Raw genomic sequence first — 13,325 nt, 5'->3', positions numbered from 1 at the left:
ATGAAGGGTGTGAAACAAAGAGAGACAAACAAGATCATGAGACTATTTTCTTTGCATCCACTTTAAGAGGTAAAGAACACATTTATCTTTAGAGTCTGCAAAAATCAGTGGTCCTTGAGATAATAAGAACATTCCCCATAGACTCAAGGTGGTAGAAGTCACTGTGGTAAACAGATTATGAATGCCATAGCTCAGGTAATTAGTTTAGAAATAACACTCACTCATGAAATGACAATCATAATCCAAAATAATAATGCTTTCTACACATAAATTAATTGCATTAAGAATTAAATTACAGCTATCATACATGATACAATGCATTTCATTAGAAATATGAGGACTGATTATTGCAAACCATGTAAAATAAATAAGAATGATATAATTTTCTCAAGTTGTAAATACTTTTTAAAACATTTTCATTTTAAAATTAATTTATACACCCTGATCTCACTGGACTCTACTATCATTGCCTTCCAGGTACGTTATGGATTGGGAAGAAAAGACAAAGACATACAAACCAGGTATCATTTCCTGTTTTATTTGGCCAAGGAAGGAGAATTTAGCACAAGTGAGATGACTCTAGGACCAGAGGGCAGGCAGCATGCCTTATCTTAGCTTCCCATGACCCTGGCATTTCTTTGCACCTGTATGTCCTGGTGGGGGAGCAGCTGAGTCTCTCCACAAATGAATAAACAGATAACTCTTGCTACTCTACTGACCTTGTGAAAAAAACTTAATGCCCTTTTGCTCATGAGAATGTTTTGCAATATTAGTCACTTCTGGTCTTTGAGCAAAACTCAGTACCATGGTCACATTCTCAATTAAAAGAGAGAAAGGACCAGCTGTTTCAGTTGCTTCTAGTCCTGGAGCAAAACTCACCACTCTGCTCACATTCTCAATGAAGGGAAAGGACCAGCTGTTCCTGCCAACATCTCTTCTCTAACTATCCAGGACGTGGTGGTCCTCACCTTGATCCAAAGTTTGGGATTATAAATCGATTTGCATTTAAACTTCAGTAAACAGTAAAAAGAATATAAGTTTGTGTCTTTCTCTCTCTGTGGTCTTTTGATAGTCTTCTGAATGTCACTACTAAATGTTAATATCTATAAAACACTGATTTCATTGTACATATATTCATCTACATTCACAAGTATATCATATTACATAATTTTTGAAATAGGATTTTATATATCTATATATATATCTTTATGTATATGTATATTTAATAGTAGAGATATACTTATAGAGTTTACATATGAATAAATTCTACTTAAGGTTCAAATTTTTTTTAATTTTAAATATTTCACCATTGATGACTGCTAAGATTAGATAAGTAACATCAGTAATGTGGATAACTAGAGATTCATTTGCAAATTATCAAGTAGCTTGTTTTGCTCTCTCATGAATACATATCATGGCCCCGTTTTCAATAAAATTCAAACGCACATAATTTAATAAATCAAAGACATATCACATATGCTACTTAATGTCAGAAAGCCTTACAATACTCAAATAGTTGTGATTCTTAATAAATTATAAACTTTTTTAAAAGTAATTGCAACTTCGCTTTTGAGACTGATGCTACTGTTAAATATAAATAAGAGGAAACGAAACCCTACCAAAGGAAACCCTAGTGAGACATAGATGGGCAGGGACTCTGATTCACATGTATACTTTCAGCACTTGGTACCATGCCTGACACACACACAAAGTTTTCAATTCATTCTTGCCCGATTAATGAATATACTCATAATATTTTGATTGTTATTTATTGTTAAATATAAAAACCTGGATAGGAACACAATAATCTGTTAAAGAAAATGACTGAATCTTCTATACAAAAGAAATTATTTCATTAGTGGTATAGGAATATGTGGGTATCTTTGTTTTTGTTTTTAATTTGGGGTCTGGAGACAGAAGATAATAGCAGAAAGTTGTGCAGTGAGGAATAGAGGCACTCCCTGGTATATTAACACACATTTAAACCAGGAGGCCACAGCAGTGTTTCTCTGTAAACTATTAAAGGAGATAAAGACAATTTATATTTCAGATTTCATTATAAATTCCTTCTCTAAATTTTCTTTAATGTTCTTTAATTCTCTTCAATAACACATTTTTAGTGCTACTGTATATCTAACATCAAATGCATACTAACTCTTAATAGTTGGTAACCAACAAAATCCCAAGACAGTCTTTAATTAATTTTTATGCAAAAAGACAACTTTCCATTTATTTTGGGTTAATGCACTGAATACACTGAGATGCCCATTCAGGGAGGGCATATATAACAATATGAAGCAATAGGGAGAAAAATTGAATTCAAAAGTATAGAGAAGATGCTTCTTTTACTTCAGAATAATGATAAAGTTCCAGAAATTCCATAATTTGGGGGAAAACAAAGAGGCTTTGGAACAAGGCAGGCAAAGGGCATGACTTGCTTCTGCCATATTTGTTGTGCCAACATCTTAAGGTTCGGGTTGGCCTATGAGTCTATGTCTACATTCTGGTGTTCATTCCTTTAACACTTATGCATCAAGGGCCTACCATTGGCAGGGATAAACAAAAGACTGTTTATTTACTGTGTCAAAAATAAACGTGAAGAAAACTACTTAAGAACCATTATACAGAGAATGCCTAACAACAAACTTTATGTTTTGCCCATATCACTTCTAGATACAGACAACCATATTCTCAAGCATGCACTATTCCACTACTCTGTGGAAACACTACTAAGAGTTTGTTATTTTCACTTAAAATAATTTCAGGTGTATTTATTTCATATTCAGAATGGTAACATCACCTCAGTTATATTTGGTGTCTTACTAGCGCTTACTTGTCCACTGAAAATGCCTTTCCTTCTTACAGCATTACTGCATCGTGACTAAACCCTTTCTTTGGTATCAAGGCTTTTTAAAATGTTCTCTTTAATGCCACTTATGCAATGCAAATGAGTTTCCCTCTGCCACATCTGCTGAGTTTTTTTGACATCATATTTACGTTGTGTAACATGATTGACTATCTTAAATAATTTTGGGAGAAATGCCAGGATTGAAGTGGTGGTTTCCATGACAATAAAAGAAGGCTTTGTAGTTAAACAAAGAAGAGATTCTCAAAGAAAATTGAGAACTAACACTTTTTTGTAGGAATGGACAGAAAAAAACAAAATTGAACTTATTCCACAAAACTATGGTCATCAAAATAATTAGAGGCTTTGTCATTCCTACATGCTATCATTCTTCCCTTTTCTTGGTACTGTCTGTGGGGAGAAGGCAACTACTCAGTCAGAAATATTTTTAATCATGTTAGAGAACTGCATTTCTATTCACAAGAAGGAAAAGTCAAAATCTAACCCGGATTGGCAAAGATAGGGGTGCCAGAAAGAGCAAAATTTCTGAAAAGGTCAGGCAATGGGACACGTTCACACAAGAGAGAAGCTTTTTAGTAGTGTCCGTGAATTGATCCTGAACCTGCCCTGAATGCCTCGTGGGCCTAGGGAGATGACTTGACCTTCCCCCTTTTCAGTTATTCCGGGAGAGCAAATGCTTCTGCTTGACATACAAGATATAACCTCAGTGACCTAAAGAAGGTCAAATGCACAGAGCCGTTTCTGAAATATTCTATGTACACAGAAGGAGCCTGCATGTAGCAATCCAGCGACAGCATCTCCTTCAAATTTATTTTAAGAAAATAAGAAAAAAAAAAAAAACACTTTCCATTAGCTAGAAAGCAGAAAGATAATTGCATAGATCCAACATCTGTGCCTGCCATTTGCAACAGGCTGATAACTACTTTAATAAACAATAGAATCTATCCTTTAGAATTCATTCTTAGTTGACAAAAATGAAACATTCAGTTTGCATTTTCAAGGACTTTGAGCATTTTTTCATGTCTCTTGGCCTTCTTTTTGTCCATTTTGGACAAGTGTCTATTTACGTCCTTTGCCCATTTTTTGATTGGATTGTTTGTCTTCCTTTTGTTAAGTTGTATGAGTTCCTTATACATTTTGGAAATGAACCCCTTATCAGAGTATCATTGGCAAATATGTTCTCCCATACAGTAGGCTCCCTTTTCATTTTGTTGATGGTTTCTTTTACTGTGCAGAAGCTTTTTATAATGATGCTGCATTTTTAATGTGCTAGAATTAGGCAAATAAGATAAGTGACACAGTCCTGATCTTCAAGGAGCTCCTAACCTAGCTTACACACTTAGACAAACATATAATGTTTTTTATTAGCAATGATGTAAGTGATAATGAAATACCATGATTCAAATATAATGATATTTGGGAGTACAATAGGGTTAGCCAATTCAAAGATGGAAATCAGCATGTCTTTTAATTCTGCATCCTACCTGGCAAGTATTAAGCATTGCATAATATGAGAAGAAACTATAACATTAAGTAGTGTTGCTGACTCTCCTTGATATTTTTTTACCCAAAACATATAACTCCATTCCCATACTTACAGCTGCCAAATTTCAGAGGGCATGAATGAGCATCCATTGGAAAATCCTCCAAATGCATTGGACATTCAGCTTGAACTGTAAGCCTAAAAGTCAAAATCCCACTCTTCGTTTAAATAAATTGGCAAGTCAGGATAAATCACTCCTTACTGTTGTCAATAAAAGTAATGATGAGGTAGGACTTTCATTATAGCATCTTTGGTTAATTAACATTTAAACCTGATTCTGTTCTATCACATTTAGATGATCCCTCAGAAGACATTAGCATATACAAAATCTGAGCTCAAGTAACAATATTTATTTACAAATATACTTAACCATTTTTTACTCTGTGGTTTGTTAAAAAGTGAAAAAGTTATATATGCATTTTGAAGGGCTATTTTCCCATTAGCCTCACTATTCCTATTTGAAATATTAGAGAAAAAATATCTATAATGAAAACAATGTCATTTTTTTCCCCATCATTTCATCAACAACCATATAATAAAATTGATATAAGAATTCAATATTGGCTCATAGGAGCTTCCTTCAAGATTACATAAACTTTGAATCACTATTATATTTAGACTCATGAATATAAATATAGAAATAGGTATAGATCCACATATAGATGGATCTCCTAAAAATACCTTGCTCAGACTAGACTGTTGGCTAAATTATGCATGTTATATATAATTTTTTCTGTATCTTCATCACCATAATAAAGAGTAATCAGCAAATTTATAATAAGTTATTCAGTATTCCATGTCACACAAAGGTAAAGTAAATAAAACAGGAACTAAATCAAACATACAGAAAAATCTCTTATAATGAGCAAAACAAATGTGATCAACAAATTAATTATAGATTATATAATTCTAAGAGAGTATTTAAGAATAACCCCAGGCAATATTTCCAAAACTATGTGTGTTCTCTGTCTATATTTTGTTTAAACCCCAGATTTCCAATTATTATTTGATGCATAGGAATGATCAAAGTGTGTAAAATCTCAGGAGTACTGCCTCTGTTTTGCAAGATTTTAGAGAAAAAGGCAGAAACAGTAGAAAACATTTTCACTTTAGGTAATGGTCATTTAGTAATGAGCCGGAAGCTTTTCTTTTAAAGATCAGGACCACATGAACACCCCTTCTTAAATAATTTTTCACAATTGCCATCTACCACTTAATATTTCATATGAAATAATATATACATCAAATGCCTGTAAGACACATCTGTCTATGAGTAATGCTGATGAATATTATCCATGCTTCAGAGACTTTATTAAACATTTAATTTTAGAATATATATCATTTTATTAGATTTGTGATGATTTTCTTTTTTTGCATAATACCAAAACATTTTAAAAGATGAATTCATGGGAATAGTTAAAATGGAATAATGGTGTCAACACCTATATATTTCTTTAGCTAATTTTTTAAAGGTTGAATCATTGAAATTGATGTTACATGACACTTACTGATTTACAAAATGGCAATTTCATGTAGTTCCATCTAAGACATATGCTTAAGGTATCCAATTTACTTTTAAGCTTTGGTAAATAAAAACTGAGTTTAAAAATATGTTTTCTTTAAAATAACGTCATAAGGAGAAACACAATATTAAATGAAGTAAAAGCTTGCTTAAAAAAATTACTTAACTTTTATGATGGGCTATCTAATGAGATATTAAAAATAAAATTACATGATGGTATAAGGAAAAATTGAAGTCATGCTATTAAACTGTACTTAATTAAAATGAAGTGTGAAAGATAAATAGCCAAAACTTAATCCTTAATAGTAAAGGCAATTCTTAAAATTTTACACACTAAAATGAGAATCAAACTCATAACTACCATCCCATGTTTATTTTTTAATGTCCATGCATTTACAAAGTATATTATAAGTACTACAATAATCTGTTATGACAATGTTCACCTTGTGCTAATGTTGAACTTGATAACCAGGTTAGCCAGTTTTTTAATACATGAATTACTCAGTATTTAAAGGCATCACAGCAAACCTACAACATACCTCATTGTGTAGAGCAGTGTCCCATCGTCCTGGATTCTGAGAAGTTTATTGGGCATTGTCATGTTATGAGCTACCGATTTTTTCCCATTGTGAAAGAAGGTGTCTGGAGTCCAGATTTTGCTAGCCATTAAATTGTTAAGTCGAAGGATATTCATAGGACCTTTAAATTTTAACCTTTCATCTTTCCACTTTTGTCGAAAGAACACATCTATTGTATACTCCTGAAAAATAAAATAACATTCTTAGGGAAACAATAAATGTTGTAGATACAAGGACTACAAAACTCCAACAAATAATATAGTAGTTTCAAAAGAGAGAAAGCTATCTTGATAGAAGTAAATTTTGAATCAGAAAGATCATTCCTTTCTCTTATCAATAAATGTTGCCACTGACAGTGGGATAAAGTATTTGTACTTACACAATTACTACATTTTATTATGGAGATAATAAATAAATATACTTCATCTGGTCTTTTCAGTTGAACAAGGTCTCAGTTCAAACTGCTTTACTTCACAGTAATTTAGAACTACTTGGAGAGGGGGCATGCTTAGGGCAGGGTTTGGGTGGATTGCTTTGTCATTTATCTTAAGGAAGAAATAGCAGGGAGCCTTCTCCGCAGCAAAAAAAGAAACAAGTATTAAACACACTGTCAGATCTGTATGAGTCATCATCTCTGTTGCCAAAGAAACGGTAGAATATCTTATTTTATAAAATACTAAAATAAATGGTAAGATATCATATTGTTAGCAAGAATGCATTAGGGGATAACAATTTTAACAAAGTTTATTTATGAAATTAGTTGTATTAAAAAGACTTTGACAAGTTATTAGTTATTATATTTCATAAGTTACTGTATTTGTGTGCAAATAAAAATAATTTACAAATAAACTCCTTCAGGTTGAAATTTTACATTAATTATTCATACAGATCAGTTTATGATCCATTCCTTTATTATCATTCTCCAGCATTTTTTTTAAGCTGAAACTCTCTCTTTTTCTCTCTCTCCCTCTCTCTCTCTCTTATTGCCTTCTCTCCCTCTTCCTCCTTTCCTTCCTTCCTTTCACTTACTATCTCTGTCCTTCTCAGCGTAATAGAATGTACACATTTTAGATGAGATACACAATTGTGATTAATACTGACAATCTATTGGATGTTCACATTTCTGTCCATTTATATTTTTGCAAATACTCACATGATAAATAATTAAAATTTTCAATTACACATTTGAGATTGGAAATTCAGGAACTGTCCTTTGACCACAATGTCACAGTTATCACATGGAAGAAAATAAATGCTTCGGCAATTGCAATTTCACTCAACTACGACTGTGTGTGTAAAAAGAGGGCAGATTAGCCATGGCCAGTGTGGCTCAGTTGATTGCTGGTTGTCCTGTGCAATGAGAGGGCATAGTATGATTCCTGGTCAGGGCACATACCCAGTTGTAGGCTCAGTCACCCATCAGGGTGTGTTTGGGAGGCTCAATAAAAACACAGTTTAAAAAGGGCAGATTAAAAAGGTCCAATACTTGTGAAAATATCAAATCTTTTGTACACAACTTAATCAAGCAAATGAAAGGAAATGATTCTCAGTGATCCCTCAAAAAATGGAATGATGGAGATGATAAGTATGAGCCATGGGTAAGGACATATGAATAGGTCATGGGAGTGGCTCTGGGCTGTGCTCCTAATCCTTAGGAGGAAACTTCATAATGGAACCACCCTCACTCTCCATGGTTTAGTCATTGTTATAAAGGTTTAATTCCGTTAGATGGAGTTCAATTAGCAACAACAAAAAACTGGATTAAGAAATGAGTCCTTGGATATAGTAAGTTTTTACACAGGTGTTTCTTTCCAACTGTGGTTCCCTAAAATTCAAAGTGAATGTGAATCCTTATGACATTTACTTTTCCAGGCAAATAATGTATTTAACACCTTTTTATAAAATTTCCAATTCCGTTTTCCATTTCTGTAAAATGATGGTATGTTTTATTGTTTTTAGAATCCACTGCTATGGCAATCATTTCCTACAGACATACCGCATAAGAAACACATAAGTTTGCCAAACAGTAAATTTTAGGTGATCTTTTTTTAAAAAAAATTCAAGATCACCATTTGTTTTCCTATTTTGTTGTTTTGTTTTTATATTTTTTACTGATTTCAGAGAGGAAAGGAGAGGGAGAGAGAGATAGAAACATCAATGATGAAAGAGAATCATTAATATGCTGCCTCTGGGGATCCAGCCCATAACCCGGTCATTCCCAGGCATGTGTCCTGACTGGGAATCAAACCTTGACCTCCTGGTTCACAGGTTGACGCTCAACCACTGAGACATGCCAGCCAGGTAACACCATTTGTTTCTGAGCATTCACAGTGAATGAAGTTGAACCATGCCAACATATCCAGTATGCTCTGAGCCTTTTTCTGCCACTTTCACCAGCCACATTCATGCTATTCTCTAGATAATTCTAATGATCCTCACACTTTACCATTCCTCAAATAGAGCAAATTCCTATCCTCCTGAACCAAGAGCTTACTCACAATCACACTCCCAGTCCCTTGAATGTCTGGAAATTCATGGTCAGGTCTCTAGCTAACTTTATTACTCATCAAGCATTTCATTACGGCAAGATCATACATTTCAATTATACAGTTGTTCCTCTGCCTCCCAACTGGTTTGCAAATTGTCAAGAAAGGGACTGTGGCTTTCATTTGTATATTATTTTACTTTGTCTTCCGACATACAAGAGAGTATAAAGAATATTACAAATACCTTTTAACCATCAGCAGCAGAAATGTCATCACAGATGTTATTGAAGCCTTCCCTCTCCTGTTTATTTCCTCTCAATCGCACTCCCTTACTCTCTGAGGAAATCATTTCCTTGAATTTGGGGTGTATCGCACCCATACATGTACTTACCCATTTACCATGCAAATCTATGTATCGTGTGTCACATTTTTAACGTTTACAGAAATGGGACCATACTATGTATATTTTTCTGACACTCGCTTTTTTCAGTTACATAGTGGAGATTTATTCATGCCAATACATCTCATCATACTTTCATTTTCACTGCTACATAGCTTTACCTTGTAAGAATATTTCACAATATTCATTTTTCTCCTTGCTCTTAATTATTTTTCTATTTCCAGTTTGTCACTATTATAAGCAATACTGCTATAAAAATTGTTACACCATGATTTTAGTACAAAAGTGTAACAGTCTAGAGCAGAGGTCAGCAAACTTTTTCAAGAATGGAACAGATAGTAAACATTTTAGGCTTTGCAGCCATATGGTCAGTTTCACAACTATTCAATTCTGCTATTGTGTGAAAGTCCCCACAGGGAACGCATAAATGGGTGAGAGTGGTATGTTCCCACACATCTTTGTTCGCAAGAATAGGCAGCTGACAGGATTTGGCCCATGGGCCAGAGTATGCCCATTTCTGCTCTAGAGTAAATTATAAGTTGGGTTACTGGGATGTATTCCATGTGCATCTTCAAAATAACAAGATATTGTCAAATTTAAATCCTAAGAAGTGTACACATGTATATCCCCACTAGCAATGTATAAACTTTCTTGTTTCTTTACAACTTGGGAAAAAGAGAATAATTCATTTTAGCCATGATGGTTGGTGTGAAACATTTCATAGTGCTACCATTTGGATTTCCCTGTTAACTAGTGAAATTTAACACATTTTTATGTTTATTAAATTTTTAGTTTTCTCTTATGGATTTTTTGTTCATTTCATTTACTCAGTTTTCTTAAGGTTGCCTTCTTCTTATTGAGTTACAGAAATTCTTTATATTTTCTATATAGGAGTATTTTTTTAAACACAGACTCAATAAGAATGCTAATAAAGATCATAAGCTATACAATATATCATAAATACAGCAGTGAGTAAAAGTCAGTTAAATTGCCTGCCATCATTACCTAAAAGATAAATCTTAAGTAAGAATACAAAATATTAACAATAATAATAATAATAAGACAAGTAAATAATAAAATAATAATACAAGAATAAACTGTGCTGTAAGTATTCATAACTATAAACCTACTTTTGCCAATCCCTTAAATCCCTGTATGTTTCTTATAAAAATGTAAAAGTTCTGCTTTTAATATTTAGGTCCTGGGATTATTCTGCATCACATGAAATAAAGATCCAACCTTTTTTTTTCTAGTGGGAAAAACAATTTTCTATTAAGCCATCCATCTTTCCCCACAGATCTCATGTATTCTAGTGTCAATATAGGTATGAATCTTTTTTTTCCCCTATCATTTGTTTATCTCTGCATTGGTTCCAAAATCTTGATTACTGTCACTATATCATAATTATAATTAATAATATTTTTAATTATAGTTTAATTAAAGACATTTTATAATTTCCATTATGACTTTTTATTTTCTTTATGTAGGAAATATTATAAAGTGTGTTTTTATATTTCCAAATGTATTGCTTTACTTAATTATATTTCTGTCAATGATGTTTAATTTTATTGCATTTGTAATAAGGAACTATGCTCTGAAGATACCAATTCATTCCAGAGTTTTTTTTAATATCTTGAGATTTTTTTGTTGAATCTGACCACCTCCATCCTTTAATGGTAATTCAGTCTATTTATACTTAATGTGATTACTAATATATTGAACATATGTTCACATTATATCATTTTTATCAGGGGCAATTAAAATAGTGAAGATACAAGGAATAATTTATATACATGTTTCATGATTAACTGATGAAAATAAACCAGAAAAAAACTCTAGAAAATTGAGGAGGAGGAACTATAACACACACACACACACACACACACACACACACACACACACACACGGAAAAGAGGGAGAGAAAAGAAAATTTAAGAAGCATATAGAGATCAACCGTGTCAAATAGTGCTGAAATATCTTGAAAGTTTAGTAGAAAGAAAAGAATTTAAAAGCTAGAATACAGTGGGTTGAGGAGTGGACAGAGGGTATAATGGGGAAAAAGTACTCTCACCCAATCCCGAGTTTGTAAATGCCATTATGGAAAATCAATGTTTCACTTGTAATATCTAGAGATTACCTAATATCATTTAGCTACTTCCAAGCAAAAAAACACCTAAAATGCAAGAGCTTAAAATAGCAATCAGTTATTATTAGCTCAGAAGTATGAGACTAGGGATCAGTGGATCTCACCTGACTCAGTTGATCTCAGATGTTCTTACTCATGCATCTGAGGATTACCTGGCCATTGGCTGATCTGGGCTCACATCCTTGTAGGGCCCCTGGGACAACTCAGCTCTGTTCCAAGTGTCTTGTCCTCTGTCAGGGACCACTGGGCTACCTAGAGCTTATCTTTCTCATGACAATGGCATAGTACAAAATAAGAAACCAAGCTGATTTCAACTCACTGCTTGTGTGTAATGTTTTTTAACAAGCCATTGGCCAAAACAAGTCACATGGTTGAAGTGAGTGACAAGTATTATAATATGTCACCCTATGCTTAGTGGAAGGGCATTACAAAGGGATGCAGAAATAGAGAAGATATACAAAGAAGGGACTAGGAACCATCATTGCAAATCATTGCAACCTATCACACTAACCCTTTGTGAGAGAAAAATAAATATTTTTGTGAATGAATAAAGAGTTTGAGAGCATCTAAAACTTCACTTCCTCATGTGACTCCAATGAAAGACTCAGTGATCTAATACAAGGGAGGCAGGTTGGTTATAACTTAGTAAAAATAACTGTAACCAACTGTATTGTACCTAAATGAAAAGAAAACCTGTGAGCTGAAGCGTGATTATCAGCTTAGAGCAATGGTTTACAAAGTTGGGTGTGTACATCCATCTTTGGATGGATAAGGAATTATCTAAACATAGAAAGTAAAGAAAGCTTTGCTAGTACACAGTGCCTGGAATGATATTGGCATTCTCACCATGTCCATAAGCGGATGAAGGTCATGCATGTAAGACATCTTATGGGAAGAAAAGGATCCTCCAACAGGGCACGCTCAGTGATGCCTCATTCATTTGTTCTCAGTGTACTGTGATTTATACATAATTAAATTTGCAAGTGATCACATCTAGTTCTGATTAAACCCCCTCTAATGAAAATAGACAAATGGCTTCAAGAGGTTATTACTGAATGACACCATGGGTTGAAAAACACACTAATAATTGGGTAAGCACAAGTGGACAACAAGAAACAGCATATCTATTCTATGAGCTTTTCATTAGCCACATTAAAAACGATGAGCTAATCAACTCTAAAATAAAATCTGCAAAAGCAAATTTGTAAGTATGCTAAAGCTATTTAAAATATGGGTTTAGACTCACTGTTTTAATGATGACTTTTATCTTGAAATACTGGTTAATGATAGCATAAGGCCATTGCAAATAATGAGTTGTTTGAAAACTAAACATTCAGAACATGAAGACAAATATCTAAAATTGGTTGTTGCATTTTAAAAATTAGTGTGATGGTTTAGTAACCAATTGCCAATAATGCACTTCTAAATTTGAATTTATATACCTTTTTAAACTACAACCATCAAAACAAACATTAAAATATGAATTAGAGTCAGACCTTTTATTGTAATAAAGCACATATTAATTGCTAAAATATCATCATGAACAGCAATCTTAAATGGTAGCAAAAACAAGTATATTTTATTAATAAATATAACACTTATTCCTGAACAATAAGTAATTTAACTTTCTCTCATTCCAATTTCTGCCTTGGTGCTTATTTTATATTTTAATATATTAGTACAAAAGTGTGTGTGTGTGTATATATATATATATATATATATATATATATATATATGCAGCTGATCCACTAGTTTTTGTGGGTTTGCTTTCTATATTTAAAAGG

General features: G+C 33.1%; 1 protein-coding gene across 1 annotated transcript in view; it reads right to left on the bottom strand.

Moving 5' to 3' along the window:
* The window catches only part of GABRA2 (gamma-aminobutyric acid type A receptor subunit alpha2), a 104,634-nt gene that overhangs the window by 36,867 nt on the left and 54,442 nt on the right, over positions 1-13,325 (bottom strand). Inside the window, exons 5-6 of the mRNA XM_080642530.1 lie at positions 6,471-6,691; positions 4,465-4,547 (exon numbers count right to left, since the gene is read on the bottom strand). Coding sequence (XP_080498656.1) covers positions 4,465-4,547; positions 6,471-6,691 — 304 coding nt within the window. The remainder of the gene's footprint in view (positions 1-4,464; positions 4,548-6,470; positions 6,692-13,325) is intronic.

The sequence above is a fragment of the Plecotus auritus genome (genome assembly GCF_963455305.1).
Source record: "Plecotus auritus genome assembly, chromosome: 1".
In the NCBI taxonomy this organism is placed as follows: domain Eukaryota; kingdom Metazoa; phylum Chordata; class Mammalia; order Chiroptera; family Vespertilionidae; genus Plecotus; species Plecotus auritus.
This window is presented reverse-complemented; position numbering and strand designations above follow the sequence as displayed.